At 38.7% G+C, this 26,074-nt stretch overlaps 2 protein-coding genes across 26 annotated transcripts in view; both read left to right on the forward strand.

The window, feature by feature from the left end:
• The window catches only part of ERC2 (ELKS/RAB6-interacting/CAST family member 2), an 895,762-nt gene that overhangs the window by 130,544 nt on the left and 739,144 nt on the right, over positions 1-26,074 (forward strand). The gene's annotated exons all lie outside the window — the stretch shown is intronic.
• LOC107503376 (40S ribosomal protein S27-like) lies at positions 4,932-5,234 on the forward strand. The gene has a single exon (XM_036219348.1). It carries the CDS (start codon positions 4,971-4,973, stop codon positions 5,217-5,219), a length of 249 nt encoding a protein of 82 aa, XP_036075241.1. The 5' UTR covers positions 4,932-4,970; the 3' UTR covers positions 5,220-5,234.

Raw genomic sequence — 26,074 nt, forward strand, 5'->3', positions numbered from 1 at the left:
AGGCTCCAAGATCATTGGTAATGCAACCACATCCTTGCTTCCCTTTGCCTCCCTGCCTTTCCAACTAGCCGTGGGAGTGTCTGCTCCGGTGGGCAGCATGGGCCACCAGAAGCACATTCACAAGCCTTCCAGAATGTCTTGTCCCTGAGATCACAAATCACTTGCGTGGGGTTTAGGGGTATGTGATACCTTGCTTAGGAAAGAGAAATAAGTGAACAGAAGTTTTTCTTGTGTTTTCAGGAATCACAAATGTATAGAAGCCAAGGGGTTGCAATTAAGGGTGTTTCCTTGATGAAACAATGATTTGGAGGCTGAACAAATGACTCAGGATTGCTAACAGGATCAGAAAACCTTCTCAGGTATGCCTCGTGAGATGATGCTTCATAATAGGTAGATTGGTGGTCTCAGAATAGGATTCATCTACCTGTTCTTTTCTCTTAGTTTTTTTTCTAAAAGGTTGATGAGCTCATGGTACAAGCCCTTCACAAATGGTTACTCTTATCTATGGTGGATATTACAAATGGGAACAGATAAACTCTTCTTCACAGGTAGCTCTCTTTTCTCGTGCTAACAGGAAGCTGGACCCTTTGAGGATAATCTTTTGCTCTGCACAACCTCTGCTTTTTCAAAATGGAAGGGTTGGCTGCAGGGGCTCAGGCCCAGCACACTGTTTTTAATTGGCAGAAATATCCCCTAACCCAGTGAAGCATTGTGTCTGTTCTCAGAATGACTTCCATTATTGGTACCCAGAGCTCCATGCCAGCCTGAACCTGTTCACCTTAGAACATCCTTTGTCAGATGGAAGAAGGTAGAGTTGAGTAGGAAGGAGAAGATCTCCAATAATAGATTTCATCTTTTTAAAATAACCATGACCTTTTACATTAAGTATTAACAGCAAATCTGTTTCAATTTTTAAATAACGTTCAGTTCTTTAAAGATTTACATGGGCTCATCTAAGTTCAATCAAATAAAATTTAAAACAAAGGAAAGAATGATTACCTCCTGGGTACTATTCAGCGTATTAAATTAGTTTCAGGATTTTTTTCCTCCCAAGAAGTGGAACATTTATTTTTAGGACTCTTACACTTTTTTCTTTTTTCTTTTTCTGTTGAAAACTGCCCAGTAGAGCAGTTCTGTCTTGAGAGGAGATCCATCTACTTTGAAAGTTTTCTTGTAGGTGGCAATAGGTTTTAACTTTTGTTTCTAATAGGAAGAAGGGGAGACTAATATCTGTAGATATGGCTTATTGTTGAGGATACACTATAAAGGAAACTGTTGAGTATTTGGAATGTCTCTGCTTTATGATAAAAAAAAAAAAACTCCCCTGGTTGTCTTCTGGGCATGAGTTTGGTGCCACCTTGTGGGCAATTGTCAGACTATTTTGCATACCATTAAAAGAAAACTTGTCCCAAGGCAATTAATAATGCTCAAAAAATATCCTCTGTAAATTAGATTAAAACCCCCCAAACTTCAGTGATTCTCCCACTAGGTTTGTGCAGCATTATCTTAGAGGCAATATTGCTATCTAACTTCAGGAAACATAAGATTCTCCCTAAGGAATTTCGATACCCTGCTGAGGTACCAGTGCTTTATCACCTGCAGAAAACCTTTTCTGGGTACCTTTGGACTTTAACATATTTTAGTGTCTTTTTCTTACTTTCATTTTGAGCTAAATGTTAGATATCTATCTATATATCTTCTTAGTTGTAGTATTTAATACCATCATTATTAGAAAATAATAAAATCAAAACAGATTACCCCAAATATAATATTGGACATGTACAGGTAAGAGAAATTCTTGTTAATTCACTTAAAATAAAGTTTAGATACTATGTTTGTATGTATTTACCAAATGTTAGGAATAATATATTTTTAATTAACAAGAGAATGCATAAAGTGTACTGTAGGATGCTATTTTGTATCAGGATGCTACTTTTACCAAAGTATATGGTTTTTGACCCACTTTATCCTACTACTCACAATAGCCCTCTGAGGTACATAGAACTAACACTGTTAATTCCCATTTTGCCTCTGGAGAAGATACAGCTAAAGACATGGGTAGCTTGTCCTAGCTCATAAGGCCCGGTAGTAGTAGAGCAGGATTAGAACCCAGCTCTCAGGACAGCTGGTCTGCTGCTCTTGTCATTAGCTGATGCTGTCCCTATTGTTTACATTTAGGGTAAAAAATTCAATAAATAAACTATTAAGCTGATGGGAGTTTTAGAGATTCAGACTGTTAGAGTTAAACAGGAGAGAGAAAGAGAGGGAGTGAGGGAATGAGAAGGAGTGAGAAAAAAGTCTTTTTTTCTTTCAGATAATAGGCTTAGGAAACATCGCCTTGATTTTGCTAAAAGGGAAATTGGACCTTGTTTTTCCCCTGATTAAAGGTTTTCAAAGACAGCTCTCTTTGCCTACAGGACAAAGTCTAGACTCCTTTAAGCAGCTCTCAGCTACTTTATGACCCACCTCCCTGGCTTAACCTGCTAACTACACCTCACTCCAGCAACACCAAAGTGCTCTTAATGTCCCCACGAATGCCTTTTCTTACTACCCATCTTTGTTTTATCTGCCTTGCTACCCCTACCCTGTTCCTTTATCCTCACTTTTTCCTGATGAATCCAAAGCGTTCTGTAGGGCTCAGCCCACAGGTCACTTTATCCAGAATCTTTCCCTGGCCCTTCCTTCTCCTACTCTCGTCTGGTTAAGAAGTTCCATCTCTGTTTGACCTGTCTGTTGACATGTCTGTTTTCCTAATTAAACTGTGATATCCTTAAGAGGAAGTTCTGTATGTATTTACCTTCCTATTAATAGAATTGAGTATAAGATCTGACCCATATTGTCTCACTATAGCTAGGAAGGACAGAATTGAGGCTAAGTTGTAGAAATTAGGATGTCAGTGGTGTAACTGGGCACTCAAGGCTTCCAAATCACCTCTCTGCCTTCGCTAACCTCTGTTCTTCTTGGCGTGAGGCACCATTCTCAGGCCTTTGCCTTATCTCTCTCTAGCTCTCAGCCCTATTTCCCTTTTCTGTCAGCCTTATTTTGTTTACTCACAGACATGGTTTGCCCCACAGGGCTTTGGAAAGTGGCCTCCACGTTAATTTTTGTAGCCTTGCTGCCTCAAGGAGAAAGTGCTTCTCTCCCCTACTGTTCCTGCATGGATTTTAGGGAAGGACTTGTCCCTGCTTGGGTCATATGCCCATCCTTGGAACAGTCACTTCCAAGGCTTGTCACTTGCGTATGTCAAACGAATAGTTCATGGGGTATTTCTCTTTGTGTCTTTCATTTCTTGCCCATGCTAATCGTAAGTCTCTATTTACTTTTCTTCATTTTTATGCCTCAAAAGTGATATGATACAAGACAGGGGCCGAGCCCCAAAGATGGGATGGAAAGGTTGGACAGTTCCACCAAGACAGTCCTAGGTGGTAGGTCTACCTCCTTACCTTCCCTGCATTCTCCCTGACTGTCGGCCCCCCTTAGGATTTTGGCTCAAGCAGATAGTGGATTCAGAAAGGCAGAGCTAGCTGCATAAACCACATTCCCTAAGCCTTTGATATTCCTGAAAAAAAGGCATGGATTAGATGGGGCAGGCAGATTGATTAGTTTTTCAACTGTTGTGGATTATCACAAATATACAGGAAGTATATAAAACCTAAATGTACGGCTTAATGAATCAATATAACACATACGTAACCATCATCTAGGTAAAGAAACAGAACCGCAGAAGCCCCATGTTCTTCTTCCCAGTCACAAGCCCTTCCTTTCCCGCAAAGCCAGTCATTACCCTGACTTCATGGTAATCTCTTTTCTTTATTCTTTTACCACCTCAATATGCATCCTTAAACACTAGAGTTAATTTGCTTGTTTTTGAACTTTATACAAATAGAAATATCCAGACTGTTCTTCTGTGTCTGGTTTCTTTCATTCAGCATTGGCTTTGAGAGAGTCATCCCTTTTGTTGAGTATGGCCATGATTTCTTCATTTTTTGGCACCATGTGTTATTCTATCATATAAATATACCATCATTTCATCATTTATTTTTCCATTCTACTGTTGATGGACATATGGGTTGTTTCCAGTTTTTGGCTATTATGAATGATGCTCCTTTGAGCCTTCTCGTTCTTGTCTCTTGGTACACGTGGGATGCACTTCAGTTGGGTGTACATTTAGGAGAGGAAGTACCAGGCCATGGATTAGGTGTAACTTCATCATTAGTCGATCTGCCAATTTTCCAAAACAGCTGACCAATTCACCAACAGTGTTTTCTTTCTCTACCTCATTTAATCCCTAATCTTGGTGGCATAGCAGGAATGAAAGACTGATAATAATTATAACTGCCTTTTAGTGTAAGGGCTTACTCTGTATGAGAAGCTTTGCTAAATGCTTTATAAATAGTATACCAAGTCCTTCTTACAAAATACCATGGAGACAGGTGAACTTGCTTTCTCCCTTTTGCAGTTGAGGATGCTGAGAATTAGAGAGCTGACTGACTTAGGGTCACATAACCAGTATGTGGTAGAGCCAGGACCTAAACCTGGATCTGAACTCCTTGACTCCAAAACCTGAGCTCTTACCTCTGTGCTGAAAGGCCGGGTTTTACCTAGTAGTCAGAGTGTGGGAACCGTGGTTTTGCATGGTGGATACATGCCTTCCTGCCTACAGACGTGAGTCAAGCCTTTTGGCAGTCATTCCTTTAAAGAAAGATCCTATTTTCCAGAAGGAAAAAAAAACATGGAAGAAAATGGGATACCTGGGAGCTTGAAGCATTTCTTAAGTCTCCTTTAGTTTGTGCACCATTAGGGCCAGGTTTAGCTGGTCCTGGTGCTGATAGTTTGCCTCAGGTATTCATCCATTCAAAAAAAATTTTTTTTTCAAAGTATCTCAAGACTATGCCTTGACCAGATCTTCCATGCCCCTGTTAAAATTCTGAGGTTAGCCTTTCCGGTGGTGATGACCTTTTCACGAGAACATGCCTCTTGCCAAGGACCTCCTCTATCCCTCTCTAGAAGAGAAGAGGAAACACAGGAAATGCTTGGTGCAGAGCCCCGACTTTTACTTCATGGACGTGAAGTGCCCAGGATGCTATAACATCACCACAGTCTTCAGCCATGCACAAACAGTAGTGTCGTGTGTTGGCTGCTCCACTGTCCTCTGTCAGCCCACAGGAGGAAAAGTAAGGCTTACAGAAGGATACCCCTTCAGAAGGAAGCAGTGCTAAAAGCACCATGAATTAAGATGAGTGAGGAACCATCCTATTAAACACATTTTGGATAAAAAAAAATTCTAAGGTTATAAAATATCCATGTACCTTTCTAATAGGAATCAGAGTAATAAATAACCAATGGGTCAGTATTTCACTTTTCTATTTGAGGTTTTTTTGTTTATTAGTGATAAAATTGAAATTTTAAACACATAGAGTAATTACATCATTTAAACATTTTTTCATGGCCTCAGCACTATCTACATTGACATTTTCTTTCTTTGTAGCTACACGTCACAGAAGTTTTCTTACTGGCTAACTGGTACATCTACATTCATTACCACACTTCCATCGGTTGTCCTTATTATAGCCAATGAGATCTTTTAAAAAGACCTAGGCTGCTTATATTTATTCTAACCAAGGCCCTGTGTGATTTGGGCCCAGCCACCCTTCCCTAGCCCCATGCTACTCTCCCCTATCTCTGTGTTCCAACCACAATACTCAATAGTTTTCCATGTGCTAGGCAGTGTTCTAATAATCCCATTGTATAGAAAGTATTCTTCCTATTTTAAATAGAATACACAGAGAGGTTAAGTAACTTGCTCATGTTCATACAACTAGTAAATCTTAGAGCTAGGGTTCAAACCCAGGTCCACTGGCTCCAGAGTCCATGCTTTCACCCACTGCACTGTGCTGTCTCTCCTTCCTAAACTTCTCTAAATACCTTTAATACACCCCACTCCTCTCCTTAGGGATTTTGCACTTGATGTTCTTTTTCTCTGGGGTGCTCTTCCTTCATCTTTTCTCATCCAAGTAGCATTCCTTCCCCTTCTGAGCCTAGCTTCAGTGTACTTGCTTGAACTTCCTACAAGCTTAAGTAGATACTTCTCTTATCTTTTTTTTAAATTTTAAATTATTTGTGAGCTGTTTTGCTTTCCCTTTTAGCTCAGGCCCACCCACCCTATTTATTCCCAGGTCTCCTGTGGTTGGCACACAGCTGCATGTTGCCTGTTTTTGTTCACTTGGTGAATGAATGAATGAGTGGAAGGATGGCTCACAGTGGAGCTGTTTTTTGTCCCCAGATATAGTTTTCAGGTAAGTGGTAACTTAAATGAACTCAGCTTCTAATTATTGTTTAAATGGCTTTTTTGGTCAGGTGCCCGATTGATCTGGATTTTTAATATGTATTTTTAGTTCTCAATCTACTTTCTGTCAGATACTGCATTCTATTACAAGGCTCCATTAGCTTAAGGTGTCCTGCCCATGGTATTAATTTTTCATTAATTATTAATGATATTAGGCAAAGTGTTTCAATCTTTATACAGTGCATGCTGGTGTGGCTGCCTATCAGAATATCCCTTCATTTTATTTTTTTTTAAATTACAAGTTTCTCTGTTGACTCAAAACAATCCTTTTAGTTATGTATTTGTAAAAATCATGACTTTTTTTTTGAAGATGAAATCATGGAAAAATTGCATCTGACATCTGCGTGCCCCATATGGGTCCTTAGTGTGCTAACATGAGAGAACGTGGGACCCTGAGATGAAAAGAGCTCTCAGTTGGTTCTCTAATTGTGATTATGTTAGATAGTCATCTTACGTTATGTAATTGAATAGAGAATCTATCACCTTTTACAAGTCCACATTTTAACATAATATGCTGATATAAATGCCACCCTTCAATAAAAATATAGATTTTTGTATTCCAATTCTATAAGCTTTGCCTCACTTTCAAGTCTTTCATGAGAGATTTTTTTTTTCAGTCAGCTTTATCATCAGTATCAATCAGCTTGGCAACTTTTTAAATGTTATCAGCTTTTCTAATAAGTTTATCAGACATGGTCTTTCCCTAGTCTCTCAGAAACAAAGCATTTTTTTTCCCCATATTATATTTCTTAAGAATTCTAACTTGATATTACATGTTTGTAGTTATTAGAGACACAAAGAAGTCAGGATAGTTTTAGTTGCAAATACGGACACCCAAACCAAATCAACCTAAGAAAAAATGGAAATTTATTTTCTCACCATAGATGGGAAGAACAGAATGGAAGCTAAATTGCAGGAATGAGGTCATCAAGGCTAATAATGGGGTCTTAAGGCTTCCAGAACACTCTCTCTCCCACCTCTGTCTTTCTCTGTCTCTGTGTCTATCTGTCTATCTCTGCCTTCATTGGTCTCTGTTCCTCTTGGCCTGTGGTATCATTCTCCAGCCTTTGCCTTGTCTCTCTTCATTTCTGCCCTCCTTCCCTCTGCTTCTCAGCCTCCTTTTGTTTTCCTGCAGATATGGCTTCCTCCTCCATGTGGCTGGACAAGGTTGTTCCCAGATGTCTTAGGCACCTTCTCACACCTGGCATCTCTGGTGTAGTGATTGGAAGTGGGGGAGTACTTCCCTTCTCCGATATCTCTGTACTGACTTTTAGGGAAGGACTTTGACCCAGGCAAAGGACTTTGCTTGGCCCATGTCCCCACTCCCCGAACAGTCACTGTTTCTCGTCAGAGTTGCTGTGAATGATCAACAGCCCCAGATGAGCCAAGAGGAGGGAGCACGAGTTCACCAAAGCAAAGGGGGACTGTTGCTAGAAGGAGGGGAATAAGAGTATTTGAGGGAATACTGAAACCATGGCTTCCATACTCTACTGGATGATTGCTCTTGATATTAAATAAGCATTTATTGAATGATTCCTATGTCAGGGACTATGCTACAACCTGGGGATTCAATGACTAATAACAAGATTAAAAAACAAGTTAAATGGACATAAATTACAGTGGTAGAGAATGGATTAAATATAAGGAAAAGCCTCTTGAGAGTGACTGGAGTTATTTTTTGGAATGTGTTTCATCTTATTCTTTAGAATTTTCTGTTTTCTTGTGTTTTAATGAGTTGTCTTTTCCCTGGGATGCTTTGATTATTATAGATATTGCAAATCAATTTCCTGAAAGGTGACTGTAGATTTAAAAATTTGTTCATTGAAACAATCCCTTTTCTTCTACTGATGAAAAAAATATGTTCATTTGGAAGAGATAAAATATAAAGAAGAAAATGAAAAAAATTCAAATAGCCAGAGACAGCATCTTGGTTAGTTAGCATTTTGGACTATGTCCTTATAGTCTTTACTATACTATATGTAAAGGTAAAATAATTTATCTAATTATTATTGTTTAGACAAATTGGTTTAATACTGTTTATCAGATTTTGAATCTGGTCTTTTTATCTTATGGTTTTATTGTGAGCATTTTCCCTCTCAAAGAGTTATATTTTAGAGATAGGATTTTTATTATTCTCTGCTTCATAGTCTACCAAATGGCTAAACCACAATTTATTTAACCATTCCTCCAGTATCACACATTAAATTCATTTGCTAAATTTTGTCAACATGGGAAATGCAAAGAATGTGCTGGCACCTATATCCTTGTCTGCCTTTCAGATGAGTTCCTTGGGTTCCATTCCTAGGAATGGACTCAGGAGATCAAAGGGAAGGCACACATATAAGTCTCTGGATCCAGATGGCTGCTTTGTCCTTTGAGAGGTTGTTTCAGTTTACATTCTAACCAGATGTAGAGGAGAGAGAGCATAAGAATTTAATGGACCGTCTCTGACAATTAGCTCATGTGTCCAGTTAACTGATTTTATCCTATATATGAGGGGCTACTCTGTGTGAATTAAGTGTGACCACGTGTTGGATGCTGGAAAAGGATCTGACAGCATGAACTGAAAAATTTAACTTTTCAGTGAGAAATGAACACATGACTTCCTCCAAAGGATTCATTTCTTGGTTCAAAAATGCCATATTCTTACTGTTAATGGAAATGCAGTGTCCACATTGGTTTTTTCCCCCCCATTTCTTTTACTCTTCTTCTTCTTCTCTCTCTCTCCCCCCCCCCTTTCTCTCTCTGTGTCTCTCCCCTTCCCCGTCCCCCCTTTCTCAAAATAAAAGAGGCTCTCTGACTATCCTCTTGGGTATGATTCCTAGGAGTGCAATTATAGGATTAAAGGGTATCTTACTCAAATGAGGCTGCTGTAACAGACTACTGTAAACCGGGTGGCTTTCCCTAAACAACAGGGATTTATTTCTCACAGTTCTGGAGGGTAGAAGTCTAAGATCTGGGTGCCAGCATAGTCAAGTTCTAGTGAAGGCCTTCTTCCAGGTTGCAGATGGCCATTTCCTTCTTGTATCTGTATGTGGCAGAGAGAGAGCAAGAGAGCTCTCTGAGGTTTCTTTCATAAGGGCACTAATCCCACTCATGAGTGTTCCACCCTCAGGATCTAATCACCTCCCAAAGACCCTACCTCCTAATACCATCATATTGAAGGTTAGATTTCAACATATGAATTTTTAGAGGCACAAATATTCAGTCCATTACAAAGGGATGCAGCAGTTTTCATTATTATCACCAACAAAATAAGGGAAGTGTGATGAGAAGAGCCCTGAAGTTATGTAGCTTTCAGTAAACTGGAAATGTGATTTAAGACCCTAAACAGATTTTTCATTCAGCAAATAGTTTTGAGCACCTCATCTGCGGCTATAGTGTTTTACAGTGTGACACTAATTGGCCCATGGAAGGATTTGACACTTAGTATTGTGTCCCACTCATGTATTTGATGGAAATATTTCCCGATGTAGAATTATGAATGGGGTGGAAAGAACATTGGCTGTGGAACTGGAGAGGTCTGGGTAGAAATTGTGGCTTTGCTGGGTGCTGTTGGACACATCACTTTACCTTTCTATGTTTGTAAATGTAGCCAACTCATCTGGCTATTAGGAGTAAGCACAATGATTTAAGTCACAGTTCATTAAGTAGTTCACAGTTCACAGTTCACTAAGTAGTTCAATAACTGGTAGCTGCTATTATTTTGTTATGATTATTATAATTATGGTGGTGATTCAGGGATTACATGAGCCTTGATGCTTTGACAGTACTTCCTAGTACCTCCTTAAGCATCTTCCTCATAGAGTATTGGAAACTGTGTGTGTTTATGTGTGGGTATGCATATATGTGCGTGTGTGCATGCATGCGTGTGTATGTGTGTGTAATAAAAGCAGTCTCTCCCTGGGAATTGTTCTCCAGAGACTGTATCAGATGGATTTTGTAGGCAGCTGTTAGATGCCCCTCTTCCCTGCTCTGCTCCTGAATTCTGGAAGCCCAGAGTTGGGGCACATGGGAATGAGTTCCACAGTGAAACTTCAGCATGAGTCAGGCTTTGGGGTACAGTGGCTGGGAGTGGGTGCTTGGCCCAGAAGATCTAGATGGGAGGTGTCTTCCTCTCCATCCTCATAGCTTTTAGGGTCCAGAAGGCAAACTCTGGTGATGGGGGAAAGTGAGGAGGTGTTGTACCTCAAACCGCTTGCCCACAAAACACTGATTGGCCTGAGGCAAGCAATAGGGCAGCTACTAGAGCTGGGTTCATTCTACATGCACCCACAAGCTACCACTTCCTATGTGTAGGTGCTTGGTGCTCTTGTGTTCTCCTGTACCTCTTCTCTTATCAGATCAAATTCAATTTAAACTGTGATCGAATATCTCAGTATGTACAAGCCTCAGAGGCTTCTGGGTAGCAAAAATGTGGTTCCAGAGGTTCTTGAGTCCCAGAACTATTAATTTTTTGGAGTGTCATTTCTGTGTTAAAGAAAAAATTATTCTGACACTTGTTAAAATGGTAAGGGAGACTTTATTCAAGACTATTGCAATAAGAGTGTTGTAGAGGATAGAGATCAGGCTCAACTTCGAACACAGTAAAGACAGCTGGGGATTATAGCTAATGATTAGAGTGAGGGGGTCATCGAATGGAAAATTAGCAAGGGGAAAAATCAAGGTTAGGAGGATTCTTGGTAAATTGACCTAACAGGATTCTTGCCAAAGGCAGGCCAAGGACTTAGATAGACATCAAAGATGGAGGAAGAGGAGCAGAATCAGATATGTGGGGTGGGGGACTCTTTCTAAATTGACTTATTAGGATTCTTGCTAAGATAGGTTCTGCAGGTCTGGGAAGGACAGAGCAGAAGCCACGATCTAGTTGCTAGGAGGAGGCTAACTAAAGTTTGGTCAAGGAGGGAGTCTTAGCCACCTTCCACAATTAGATTGAAGCACAAGTAGCAAGTGGTTAAGGGGTCACCTTTGTAATTATACTTGCTTGATATGTGACCTTTGGCAAGTTACTTGATCTCCATAGTACTCAGTATTTTACCAAAAAATGGACCAAAGAATACCTCCCTTGCAAGGTATGCAGTGAGCATCCGATGAGAGAATGCACAGGAAAGGCTTGTCACAGTGCTTGTCTTAAAGTAAGGGCTGAATAAATGGCATCAATATTATAAGTTGGGGACTGTAATTAAATTTTAATCCAGTAAACTTAATTTAGTGACTACTTTCTAATCTATAAGTAGTATAGGAGAAGATGTGGTTTAGAGAAAACGGCTCTGGACTGAGAGTCTGAATAGCTGAATTTAAAATCTGGCCCCACCAATCTTTGGCATTATCCCAGAGCCTTAGTTTCTTATCAGCAAAACGAAAATGTCCTCTTGTCTGTCTCACAGGTTGGCATGAAGTGTGAAAATATGTGTGAAAGCACTTATAAAACTAGAAAGGATTATATTTAGCACCTAACCAGAATTTTTCTAAGGTTGTTTCTTAGTAATCCTGTGATTAGGTCTCAGTCTGTTAGTGAGCCAGAGCCCCTGGGCTATGACCTTCACTAGTACTTATCAGCTTTATCCCCCTTCCCCTGAGGAGAGACAGGAAGGCCTAGAGGGAGCTGGAGTTGGGTGTTTCCTTTCCCGCAGTCACTTAGGTTTTGGTAAAATTGTTCCCTTTGAGGGCATACCTTGTTAAGAAGAACAGAATGCTCTGGGAATATTTCAAAATGACTTCTCCCAGCACCCTGTAGGAAGAACCAAGAAATTTGTCTCCCACCATTATTGTAAAAACCTGGTAGGGCCTCTGGAGATAAAATTCACGAAGATGTTGGGGCTTGCAAAGACTGGGTCCTCCTGGAGTTTTTATAATATTGTTTCTTTAAAAATTAAGAAATAAAATATTTTTTCTTTCTTTGTTCCTATCAGCCTATACATTGGACATAGGAATAGGGTTAGCAATCATTTAAGGAATTTATTTAGAATAATGATAATAGCTGGCAGCAAAAGTATCTATTTTGTGGTTACAACCAGATGCTTCTAACACATGTATATGGTTTGAAAGAAAAGAGGAGCAGTTGAAAAAAATAAGCCACCTGACTTTGGTTCCTTTGGTGGAAACTAGGTAGTAAAATGGATGATATGTTACAAAACAGATAACTGAATTGTATCTACTTAAGAATATAGTGGATTTTCAAAGTCTACTAAAGCTGGAAAGTCATAGAAGTCATTGGCTTACTTTATCAGGCTATTATTTAAGCAGTCATTACTTTGGAAGACACTTTAAACTATTTTTAAGAAGTACCACTATCCTGAATGATTTTAATTGAACATTTTGTATAACTGGATTTTTTTTTCTTTTATGTTCTAAATGAAGTTAGGTTAAAATATAAAGGAAATTTTCAGTCTTCTCCCTGCAAACAGGTTTTATACTTTAGTTTGTTTATAACAAAATCTTTTTAAACATCAGAAGTCTACTTCCCATGTTGTACTTTGCAAAAAAAATTTGCTTTAAATTACTTTCAGGGTCCTTAAGTGTCCTTTTATTGGAAAATAAAAGATGGTGACCAACGGGGTCTGAGGCACAGTGGGAAGAAATAGGGAAACATCTAAGCTATGTCCATGGATTTGTCCATTGCTCTGCTCTTAACATAAGTGGATTCTAGATATGTGTAGCCCAAGTTTGATGGATTGAGGATCCCCAAAGAAAGCCAGGTTGCAGAGGTAGAGATGATGGGACCCTTGAGAGAAGAAATCTTTGTGAGTGAGGAGAGTTTACAGAGAGCAAAGGAGTAGAGCAGGGATCCCCAACCCCTGGGATGATAGGGTTGGTGGTGTGTTAGGAACTAGGCTGCACAGCAGGAGGTGAGCTATAGGCAAGCAAGCGAAGCTTCATCTGTATTTGCAGCCACTCTCCAGCAGTAGCATCACCACCTCAGCTTCGCCTTAGATTGTCAGGCATTAGATTCTCATAGGAGTACCGGTTCCTGGTGCCAAAAAGGTTGGGGACTGCTAGAGTAGAGCACTGGTGGAGCAGGCGCCTAACCATGGCCTCATGCAGCCTGTAGCCTGCTGCTTCCTGGGAATGAGAGGGCTGTGGTATAAAGAAGAGGAATGAGTTACTGGAGGCCCACCGGCTCTGCTAGGGGAATCTTCTTCTGAACAACTTTGCCGTATGGGGTCACAGGAGCTCTTCTGCCCAGAAATGTTCAAGAGCAGAAGTTGGTGACCTTGAGAAGGTTGCAGTGGTAGAGAGAGAGAAAAATCTGAAATCTGGAACTATCCTAACATTTACTCCTGTATGTCCAGGATTAGTAAGTAATTTAAAGTAGTTCTGGAGAACGGTTCCAGAGAGGAACCAATTGGACAGAAATGTCAGTTCTGATCTTCAGCTTTGTTTTACTCTGACCAGTGTATTGCAATTTGCTTGATCGGATGGGTTGAGACCTTGCAAGGTACCTCAAGAAAGAAAGCCAGGGGTTTACTGGAACTGGAACTAAGCTCTATTGGTGCCTAAGTCTGCAGCTCTCTTGGGCGTTTCTATGGCTGTCCTGCTCCATTCTCCCCTCTTCACCATCTACCTTCCACAGCTTTCTCTGTGTCTATTTTGCTTCTTCAAAACTTGGGCTTCCTTAGGGCTTTTGCTCACCAAGGCCCCATATCCTCCTGAGGGATTCTTTGTAACTTGGCTTCCTCTTTTGAATGACTCATGCTCTCAGTTTCCAATTCTAATTTTCTCAGAGAGACATCTGAGAAATGCCTCCCTGATGTGACCCGCAGCTTGGCTGTGAGTGCACAGAATCATTTAGAATATGCCACGACCAGAGCAGCTCAGGACAGACATCTCCAGTTCATAATCCAGTCATTCATTCATTTTGTTTCCTATCTGGCAGTGTAGCTTTGGGATTAAGAACTTGAGTCCCAGAGTTAGACTCAAATCTTGGCTGTAACCTTGAGCAAGTGACTCACTCTCTCTGAGCCTTACTTTCCTCATCTGTGAAAAGACGATGGCGATCGTATTCATTTTGTAAAATTGTTTCAAAGAAGATGTGAGAAAATGCCTATAAAGAGCTTAGCATAGGGCTCAGTGCAGAGTAAGCACTTTATAAATGTTAGTTATTATTTTTACTTGTAGTCTATAAGTCAATAAGACAAATATAGTATCTGCATTTATAGAACTTATAGTCTAACAAGGAAATAATTTTCATGAGCCACTCATTTTGAGTAGTAATAATACATTTGCGATGGATAGAAGATATCTTGTAGTTAGTAAATTAATTCATTGAACAAATATTTATTGACCATCTGCTAGGTCTATGGCATTGTTGTTGGCACTAAATGTACAGTTTTAAACAAATAGTTGGATCCCTGCCCTCATGGAGCTCACATTATAGTTAGTAGACACACACTAATTAAGGATGGATAGATGGATGGATGGATAAATAGACAGATAGGTAGATAGATAGACAGATAGATAGATGTCTGGTGATGCCATGTACTATGAGGAAAAAAAGCAGGGTACGGAAATAGAGAATTCTAGAGTATATGTGGGGACCTAATTTAGATGGAGTGGCCTAGGATGACTTCCTTGAGGAAGTGACTTTTGAGCAGAGAACTAAATACAGTGAGGGAGGAACCCATTTAAAATATCTGGTAGAAGAGTATTCCACCAGAGGGAAGAGCAAAGACAACAGCCCCGAGGCAGGCATGTGCTTGATATGCTTGAGGAATGAAAAGGAGTCTCTGGTGGCTGGAGCCTAGTGAGGTGAGAACAATGGGAAATGAGATATCAGAAGTAGCCAGGGACTGGGGGTGATTTTAACTTTTAAAACCTTCCTACAGGCTCAGTTACATCTTGTGTGTGTTGCTTACCTAGGCTTTTCAGATCAGCATGAACTTCTATCTTGTCAGTTTCCTCTGTGACCAAGGGCAGCAGACAGATGCCCATTTTGAAGCAAACTGACTTCGTGAGATACATGAAGGCTCATTAGAGTTTTGAACTATTTGTGGATTATTGGCTCTTGAGACTGTGCTCTGTATTTCTCCCCACCAGCGTAGGGTGAGTCATGGGTGCGTGCAGGGGTCCTGATAAATTTAAAGCAAACCCCCTCTGTTGTCACTATTATAGAGCTGCTTCCTTAGTCATCCTTTAATCTTGTCTCTGTGTAGTGACCTCTTCCTCCAGTATTAAAATAGCCCAGCATGCAGCATCCAGTGTAGTTATTGTTTGGGAACAGGAACTGTGCTGAGTGACTCACCACAAGTAAGAGTGAACTGCTTAGCTGTGTTGGCCAGCACCGACTGCTGCTGAAGTTAGGAGGCCCATGGAATACACTGACATAGGTGCCAGAGCAGAGCTATCCTCAATGTTTCATGGAAACAAGAGGAAAAAGCAGGCATTCCTATCAGCAGAATCTTGGGAGTGCTTCATGGTGGATGTGACATTTGCGCTCTGATATTTCAGGATTCTTTGGTTCAAAACATGTGTTTCCACAATGGTTTTAACTTCCTGTGAGTGAAGAAGTCTGTGACTCTTGCTGCAGTGAGGCTGACTGCCTTAGGTATTGGTTTATGCTGATGAGTGGCAGGGACGAGCCATTTACTGGACATTTTGCTTGTTTTCTGTATATACATCATTGTTTTAGATATCTTGTATATCAGTTCTCTATTGCAGTATAATAAATCAGCCCCAAAATTGGTGACTTAAAACAAAAACTCTTTTATTTGTTCATAGTTCTGAGGGTCATTAGTTTTGGCTGGGTTTGGCTGGTCTCAGTTGAGTGGTTCTTCTATTGATCTCTTCTAGGGTCATTCATGAGGTTGCAGTAATCTGGTGATTTGACAGAGGCTGTTTGGTTTAAGATGGCCTGTCACACGTCTAGTGGTTGATGTGGGCTTTTTCTGGGTCTCTCTTCTCATGGTCCCTTATCCTCAAATAGTGTGGCTTGAGCTTCTTCACATTAAGAAGGCTCAGGTATGGTTTCCTCTGTCCTTTTGGGTAGTTTTTTTCCTAGACTCAGGCAGTTTCTCCACATATATGGGATGCTCAAGGGGAACCCTGTGCAGCTTTCTGCCCAGTAAACTTTAGTCGACTTGATATTTCCCGACTCCTCTCAAATCAGGGAGACTATAGTCTTTGCCTGGAATTTACCAGCTTGTGCTGCTGCCTGGACCCTGTCTCCCTGCAGTAGAATCAAGTACTCACCTCACTTGATTCCTATTTCTCAGGGATTACTGTTCTTGAAATTATTATTTCATATATGCTATGCAGTTTTTGAATTGTTTCAGGCAAGAAGGTTATTCTGTGTCTGTAATTCCATCTTGGCTGGAAGCAGAAGTGGCAAGGTGTCTTGAAGCTTGGGCTAGGAACTTACACACAACACTAATGTTAGTTAAAACAAGTCCAAGGCCAGCCCAGACTCAAGGGGCTGAGAAGTAAAGTAGACTTCTTGGTGGGAGAAGTGGTAAAGTTACATTACAAAGGAGGGTGAGGATAGAGGTGGGAAGAATGATTGAAGCTCTGTTTGCAAAAACTCTTTCTCACTGCATATGGGCAGGTAGAGTTAATTATAAGGTGATTGCTGTCATTTTCCAGGCTACTGCTGTGAACCAGGCCCATTTGAAGCAGTTCACACACAGCTCATTTAATCCTAATAACATTGTGAAATGTTGTGAACTTTGTGTAACACTGTTCACATGTGGAAAAAGTATAACATTGTAAAGCTCATTTTAGAGATGAGGAAACTACCACCCTTCAAGGGTTATTGATTTGCCTGATGTTATACCTAGGCTTGTGCGACTTCCATGCCGGTGTGATTCTGTGCCTGAGTTCGGAATCCATCCTTATACTCTCAACTTTTCTGTGTCTTAAAGTTTAGGTATATTTCTTACAAGCAGATATAGCAGCATTAAAAAGAATGCAAACGGACGATTTCCGTCCTTTTGGGTGGTAAGTTTATTCCATTTACATTTATTATAATTACTGATGTGTTCGGATTTATTTCAACTGTTTAATGTTGTGCTTCCTATTTACCCTGCCTTTTTCTAGGTCTATTTCCTATTTTTTGTTTGTATTTTCTTTGTTTTCCTTTCCTACACATTTGAAATAGAATTATAATTTTATTCTCATTCTTTTAACTATTATCCCTAAAATTTTAACGTGTACACTAGAATTAAAGTTAACCTTTTTATCTTCTGCTTTCTCAAAAAATATATGAAGAATTTAGAACGCTTTAATACCAACCATTTGCCTCCTGTCTTACATGCTCTTCTTTTTATATTCCCCTGTGAATATGGCAGCTTTGTACTTTCCTATCTTCTTTGAAATTACTCATGACTGTGTGACTTACTTTTGCCAGTGAAGTATGAGAAATAGAAAGCTTAAAGAGCCAGTGACCTGTAGCAACCGGAAGGTTTAGAGATGAGGTCTTTGAATGGCTACAGAGTTCCCTAGCTAACCACTGAAGGATATTTAGCATGAGTGAGAAATAAACATTTATTATTTTAAGCCATAGGGATTTTGAGATTGTTACCATACCTAAAGTGATTACCTGACTGATAAAATCCTAAACTCACCAAATTAGTTGTCATCATTAGTATTGTTTTATGCTCGTATCAATTCTTTTTTTCTAGATTTTTCTTTTTCTTTTTCTTTTTTTAAGTACATAGTCTAGAAGTTCCTTAATGTTAGTGTGTGCTAAATGTTTAAATTTAACAGTTGGTTCCCTGAGGGCAAAAAAGTCTGATTTTTAGTGTTTGCTGATTTCCATGGTATAAATATTCCCACCATGGCTGAATTCAAGTTACCAACATGTAGTCAACTGACTCAAAATTCTTCAAAATTTGGCTCTAATTAACCAGACTATTTCAGGTGGATTATGTTAGTGGTAAACTCTGTTTTTGTCCGAAGATATCTGTATTTCATCCTCATTATTGAGTGGCAGATTAACAGGGAGTAAAATTCTAAGGTTGAGAGTTATATTTTCAACCTTATTTAGCACTTTCAAGCTATTGTTGTTGAAATAATATTGTTGCTCCCTTGAGAAGTCTTTTGTCATCTTTTATTGTTCTTTTGTAGTTAATCCATTCCTTCTCTCTGGTTACTCCCTAAATCATTTTGTGTGTGTGTGTGTCTAGTATTGTTAAGTTTTACTCTGCTATGCTTGGGTGTGAATTTAATTTTATTTCTGCTTTGAAACATTTTGCTCCCCTTGATCTTTAATGAGTATTAGATTTTTTTTTTTACTTATTCTTTCTCTGAATATCTTGATCTCTAGGATTCTGTGTGGTCTGTATAGAGAGACTGTGCCTCTAGAGCATTTTTGTGTTTGTTTTTGCTAGATATCACCTTGGGATCATTTTTATATTTAATTTTATTCTTTATTTGGCTGTTCTATTTAGAAACTGTAAAATGAACCCCAAATACACATGAAGTTAGACTCTTGCCCTGAGCTCAGAGTTCAAGCTGTCTTTTCAGTGATCCAGTTTTATGGTGGGGGAGGGGGTCTCAGCTCTAACTTGTCTAGAGCCTTTTCTCCCACCCTACTCCCAAGGCTGTTGTTCACCCAGGTTACCTCCCTGTGCCCCTGCCCGACTCCTTGACAGCCAAACCCTCAACACCTCTCACTAATCTGATTTTTAGTTTCCCTCTTTGCTTTTGACCCCTGAAGACCTCTCTTATTTTCATGCATGCTCACCTATGCATACAAATTTATATTTTTTGCGTTTTCTGTTGATTTTGTATTTTCTCTGTCTTTTCCAGGTGTCTGTAGTTATTTGTTCTGCCATACTGCTAGGAACTAAAGTGCGGGCCGTACTGTAGAGACTCACCATCTTTCCCCCCTTGGATTATTTCAATTCCTTGCTGATTTCGCTGTCTCTAATCTCCCATCTTTTCAGGCTATGTTCCAGTTTTCAAATACCTCCCTTACCTGCCCCCCCCCCAAACTTTCATATATGTGTACTCCTTGTAAATGGAAAAAAAAAAAACCCCAAAAAACCCAAAACACATTCTTCTCTCTAGACCTTTAAGAATGTTTGTGACAACTGTGGGTAAATAAAAATCTTATTTTTAAAAATATCTTTCAAATATCTTACTTACTTCAAATCTTTGCTTAAATGCCATGTTAATGGGAAAGTATGACTGAGACTACCTGTCCACCCTTTATAAAATTAACACCCTCTTACCGTTCATGTTTTATTTTTTTGTGTAGCATTGTTTTCTAAGATGGTGTATTTTTATTTCTTTATTGATTGTCTCCCCTTATTAGAATAAGTTCCACAAGCTCAGGTACTCTGTCTCTTTTATTCATTGTTATATCCCCAATGCCTTAGTATTGTGCCTGGCACATAGTAGATATTCAATAGATATATTTCAAAGAAATGAATAAAATATATGAAAAGTTATGTCTTATTTTCCAAATAATTTTATTTTTTATCTTTAAAATTAAAACAAAGACATTTCGAATTTTTGTAAAACTCACAGACCTTTGAGAATACATTGATAGCCCAGCGATATGCAATACTAAAAACTTCACTTATATTACTCTCTACTTTATGAAGTTCATATCTTTTCTATGGCATTTGGGTCCTTTACTGATGAGAATTACCTACCACCTTTGTAGCTGCCTCCTGCCACTTTGATGCTCCAATTTGGCTACCAAGATTTTCCTACCCAACATGCCATGATTTCTTCACACTTGTACCTCTTTGCCCATACCTGTTTATTCTTCCTGGAACACCTTCTCTTTTTGCATCTGGGAAATGTTTCTTTGCTTTAGGCCCCACTCAAAGGTCACATTCTCTGTGGAGTTGTTCTTTGTGCTCAGACCAGATTGATGCTTCTGCACTGCCTCAGCACTTTGTACACACTCCCTTATGCTCACATTCCTTCCTCTTGTGATTATTGATTTCCACGTGTGTCACTTTCTCTTGGTTAAGAGCTTCTCAGGGCCAAGGAAAATGTGTCCCTGTATTCTCAGTGCCTTAGGATAATTCTTAACACACTGAATAAATGCTCAGTAAAAGTGAGTTTAGTGAATGTTGCCTGGGAGTGGTTGTGGCAGAAATGAATGACTAGCTTATACTCTGTGACTCTCTGAGTGTATTCAAATGAAGAAGAATTTTTTGTAGCATAATGATTGTTAGATAGGGGGCTTGATGGGAGATTGTGTCGCATCCTTGAAAAAACTTCTTTCCCTCCCCCCACCCCCAAAGCCAGCTATCAGAAGAAGTAAGTAAATGTTATCCAGCCTGGAATTCATTAAGTTGTTAAATAACCTTTGGAGATATTTTCCAGCATAATGGTGATTTTTACTATTAATACTAATTATAACCTTAAGAGGAATTATTTATTGAATTTGTAGACCAAACTAAGTTGTGTGTGTGTGCGCGTATGTATAAAATATACACATATAAATTTACATATGTGCATATATGTAAATTTGCTCATCACTACAGCTGTATCATCCTCATTTTACAGTGAAAAATTGAGGGCAAATAACTTTGCAGAGATTAAACAGTATAGACATAAACTATGGTGGAACAATTATAGACAGGCTCTTAACTAGTCTCCCACACTGGATTTCAGTAACTCCTATAATAACAGAGTTTTCTTTGCCCTTTTAAAAGATAATTTAAAAGCTTTGTTAAAGAAGTAAGTGAGGAGAGGAGTATTTTTTGTAGATACCATAAACTGTAAACTGTTTATTTTTCCATCTTTTTAAAACCATAAAACTTACAATTCTTTTCACTCTTATCTTCCTTTGCATTTTTAAATTAAAGAAATGAAAACTTCAGAGATGGGACAAAAAAATTCACCTTATTTTCAGGCCCTCGTATCCATTGGTTTTATACAGCAAACTTCTCCTAGGCCACAGCCAGGGACCCCAATGATCATGAGAGAGATAATCATGCATTTTAAATAGGTGAATAGATTAAGGTGGGCCGTTGGCCTCCCTGTAACTTGCTAAGGACCCTGGTTGTTGAAATTTATGAAACCCAGGACTAATAGTTCATCTTATTAAGAAAAACAGCAGTAGGACCTGGAGTTAGTGAGGTATTACATTTGGACTTCCTTCAGTTTAAATTCTTCTTCCATTCAATAATGCTTTTGTTCCAGGTACCAGCAGTGTCTACACTGTTAGACAGATACTTTCTTTACATATCATTTGGACTTGATAGGTTAGCTGTGTTCCAGACTCAAAATTGAAAGCCATTTTTCCTCCTTCCCTGACTTTAAAAGTCTCAAATGAATTATAAAACAAAATAAATACCCAGGGATGAAAAAAGCACTTTTCAAGTCCTTGTTTAAAAATACTTTTTTACTGTACTTTTGGAGAAAATTCTATTTTCTTTCACTGGTTTAGAGTTTGAAAAAGAATCTTTAAGCATGTGAAATGTATGTATATACTCATGGATGCATACATGAGTTTCTGAGTCTTTGTTCAGGAAAACTTTTGTTATTAATAATATGCACAAAATTATCCAGATAAAATAAAAATAACCTCAAAATGAGATTATTCAAGATTGGTATTGAGGGACCTTATTTCTCAGCAATAGAACATATTCTTTCAGTGATAGTATCTGCAAAAGAATTGTTCCTTATTTCTGTATTTTGCTTTGGCTTCCCCTACAATAGCATGGATCTCCTGTGACTTATCATTATCTTTGCCAGGTTCCTGAGTGGCCTCTTTATTCTTGAATCAATCAATCTATCTATCTAGCTATCTATCTATCGATATATCTATATCTATATCTATTTTGGGGGCGGGGGTCGGTGGGGGAAATTTCTCTAAACCCTTTACAAAGTCTTTTAAGCTCTCAGGTGAAAAATGCTAAATCTTTCAAAATTCCTTAAAGATATTCTTTAAGAAGTCCTTGAGAGAAGAGTTAGTTATTTCATACTGGTTGGAATTAAGCATCTTTTCCAGCTCCTGAAGTCTTGAATCCACTGGCATGTGGAGTGTGGTTATGGCAGCTGCAGCATTGGTGTTATGTAGTGGAAAGGATGCTTATGGGCCAAAGATGTTTGACTCTAGTGTAGAAATTTGGCTTGTGGCAGCTGCTACACATGCCCTGACACTAATTATGTGGTAATGTTATCCTTCTGCAGTTCAGTGACCAAATAAGACTGGTGCATGGGGCTTGAAGGGAAAGACTGGGACAGGATAGTGCCCTGGAAGTTTGGTGCCTGGGCTTTAAAATTAGCAGGGCTGTCATCTCTGTTGTGACCTCAGGTGAGGAGTGGTCCCCATCTTTGGGCCTCAGTTTATCCCCTTGTGAAAGAAGCAAAGATGATTATTCTTCTGATCCCTTTCATCACTAATATTTTTGTTGTTAAATACTTGTTGTCTATTTATTATTAAATTTATTGGGGTGAAATTGGTTAATAAAATCATATAGGTTTCAAGTATACAATTTAATAATATGTCATATGTATATTGCATTGTGTGTTCACTACCCAAAGTTAAGTTTCCTTTTCGTCACCATATATGGTGACCCCTTTTACCCTTATCTGTCTCCTCCCAGGGAAAACGAACCTTTACACACTGCTGGTGGGAATGTAAATTGGCACAGCCACTGTGGAAAACAGTACGGAGGTTCCTCGAAAAATTAAGAATAGAATTACCATATGACCCAGGAATCCCTCTTCTGGGTATTTACCCTAAAAATTTGAAAACATTTATTTATAAAGATATTTGCATTCCAATGTTCATAGCAGCATTATTCATGGTGGCCAAGACATGGAAACAACTGCAATGTCCTACAATAGATGACTGGTTAAAGAAGATGTGGTACATATATGCAATAGAATATTACCCAGCCATAAGATAAGATGAAATACTGCCATTTGCGACAATGTGGATGGATCTTGAGGTTATCATGCTAAGCGAGATAAATCAGAAAAAGTTGAGAACAATATGACTTCACTTATATGTGGGATATAAAACTGAAAGCAACAAACAAACGTGACAAACAGACAGAGACTTACAGACAACACTTTAGTGCTGTCTCTTTGAAATGCATATATCGGATTGTAGCAAAACCCAAGGTTGTTCTTTCAAAGTGTTTTATTTGCTATTGAAAGGTTAGCAGATGAAGTGGCCAAGACAAAAAGTTCTTGTGGGTTAAAGATTTTATTTGTATATGACACAGCCAAACTTAATTTCACATCCCCCCCCCCCATTCTACTTTCATATCTTTTTATTGCATTTTGGGAAGGTTTGTATATTAATAATAACAGTGGCTTTTAAAAACAGTGGCATCCTGTGGGCTGGAGTGGGACTTGCTTAGTATCTGATATGTTATCTATTTAACCTTGTTATGGTTTCGTGAGATGTTTGTATTATTAGAGGTTTTAAAAACTGGAAACTGAGATCTAGAGTACAGAAGCAACCTGCTAGAGTCACACATCCCACCTACTTCTGTGGAACCCTGCAGCTAGTGAGTGACCAAGCTGGAGCTTGACGCAAGGCTGTCTGACATGAAAGACAGTGTTCTAATCGGAGATATTATTCTCAATCAAATCTTTAGGACTTTCATTCTCTAATTAATCATTCTTTTATTTCCTCCTGAAAGTCTATAATTCTCTTTAAGTTTTAAAGACTCATCATGTCTGTTGCAGGATGTCAGAAGCTTGAATTGGCATGGTTATGTCCCTACCATGAAGATCACCTGAGTTTTATATATAGTGCCTTTTAGAGATTTCTTCCCTTGAATAAATATAACCATAGCACTATTATTCATATTTTGATTTTAAGTTTTAGAGTTTATTTGAGCCAAACTGACAATTACTGGGAAGCAAAATCTCAATAAATTGACAAAATACTCCAGAGAATGGCAGTTTTACAGCTTATTTTATACATTAGAACCAAAGGAGGAGACATAAGAAGGGTTACATAAAATCCATTGGTGGTAGATTAGGGAGGCAGGAGAAAGCAAAGTAGGGAAATCTCTGTGATTGGAATAAAAAGTAAAACAGAGTGACACTTCTTTTATGTTGGTGGGTACAGGATAGTTAACATCTACAGCACATAGATAGAGATGGCAGATGGGCAACAAGATAACAATGAGGGATTCAGTGGTCTCTGCTCTGGCGGGAGGCTATGACCTGAGGAGTCTGAAAAAGGGGATTACTGTGTTGTTTCAAAGATATGTTATCTTACATGGAAAAAGAAAGCAGACTCACGGTAAAGTCATATTTTGATTTTTAAAAAATCTTTAATTATAACAGCAATTGTAGTAGATTCTTCTTGGGGTCTCTGCCTGCCTTTAAACAAATTTCCTCCTTGGAGTAGTTCCAGATGGGCAGAATCAGCTGCCACAACTGATTGATTCATTGTGAACACCTGGCCCATGCCAGGACAATTTTATCATCTGTCTGGGCATTTATAGTTTAAAGCAAGGAGTAGTTGAAACCAAATCATAAGCTTTGAGAGTTCTCTATTGTGTCCAGCTTTCTTCTTTCCTTGGGTTTTGTTTTCACAATTGCTATTTTGATTCAGGGAGATACCGTGATATTTTTCCATACTTTGCCACCTTTGGCTTAAGACAGGCTGAGTCGATTTCTGTTGCTTGCAACTCAAAGAATCTTAACTAACCTAGCAGTGATAAGCATATGGCAAGTGTCTTAGTCCATTCAAGTGGTTATAACAAAACTACAATAGCCTGCGTGGCTTATAAACAACAAACATTTATTTCTCACAGTTCTGGAGTCTGGGGAGTCCAAAATCAAGGTGCTGGCAGATTTGGTGTCTAGTGAGGCTCTACTTTCTAATTCACAGACAGCTATTTTCTCACTATGTCTTCATATGGTAGAAGGGTCAAGGGAGCTCTCTGAGGCCTCTTTTATAAGGGTACCAATCCCATTCATGAAGTCTCCACTCTCATGATCTAATCATCTCCCAAAGGCCCAACCTCCAAATATCATCACATTGAGGATTAGATTTCAATATATGAATTCAGGGGGACATAGAGATTCAGAATTAGCAGTAGGCATTCAAAATTATTTTTGGAAAAAATATTTGATGAATAAAAATGGGAAATAGGAAGGCATCTATAATTCTCCTGCCTCCCATCATTTTTAATAGCTTCAAGATATAACTCATGTGCCATAAACTTTACCCTTAAAAAAGTACAATTCAGTAATTTTTAGTATATTCAGAGTTGTATAATCATGATGACTATCTGCTGTCAAAATATTTTCATCAAAACATTCTAACTATTTTCCCCAAAGCCCTATACCCTTTAGTAGTCATTCTCTATCTCCCTTTCCCCCAGCTATTATCATTTCAATGCATTTTTTTCTAGTTATTTTCCTTGTTTATTTGTATTGCTTTCCTTTTCTGTGGTAGGTTGGCCATATTTTTGTTTGTGGGTTATAATATATTCATTTAGCCTCTAATATATATGAAATATTAAAAATATAAATATGTATAAAATATTAAAAATATATACCATTAAAATATTTTAAATAAATAAAATCTATTTTCTCATCAAATTAAAAATATATAATAAAATATTAAGACCATAAGCATTGTGTGGTTACAGCAGTCAGTATCCATTCTTTCACCAGAAAAAGAAATAAAAGTACAGCCTTTGGTTCCAGTTCATTCATGAAATGGAAAATCTTAGACAGCTTGAGTGATCAGACTCCTTAGGAACCAGTATATTCACATTTCCCCTATACACTGTTCAAGTTATAATTTGTAAAAGGAGACTCATCTCAGACTCCTCACGGTTTCCT

This window comes from Rousettus aegyptiacus, unplaced genomic scaffold (genome assembly GCF_014176215.1).
Source record: "Rousettus aegyptiacus isolate mRouAeg1 unplaced genomic scaffold, mRouAeg1.p scaffold_m13_p_4, whole genome shotgun sequence".
In the NCBI taxonomy this organism is placed as follows: domain Eukaryota; kingdom Metazoa; phylum Chordata; class Mammalia; order Chiroptera; family Pteropodidae; genus Rousettus; species Rousettus aegyptiacus.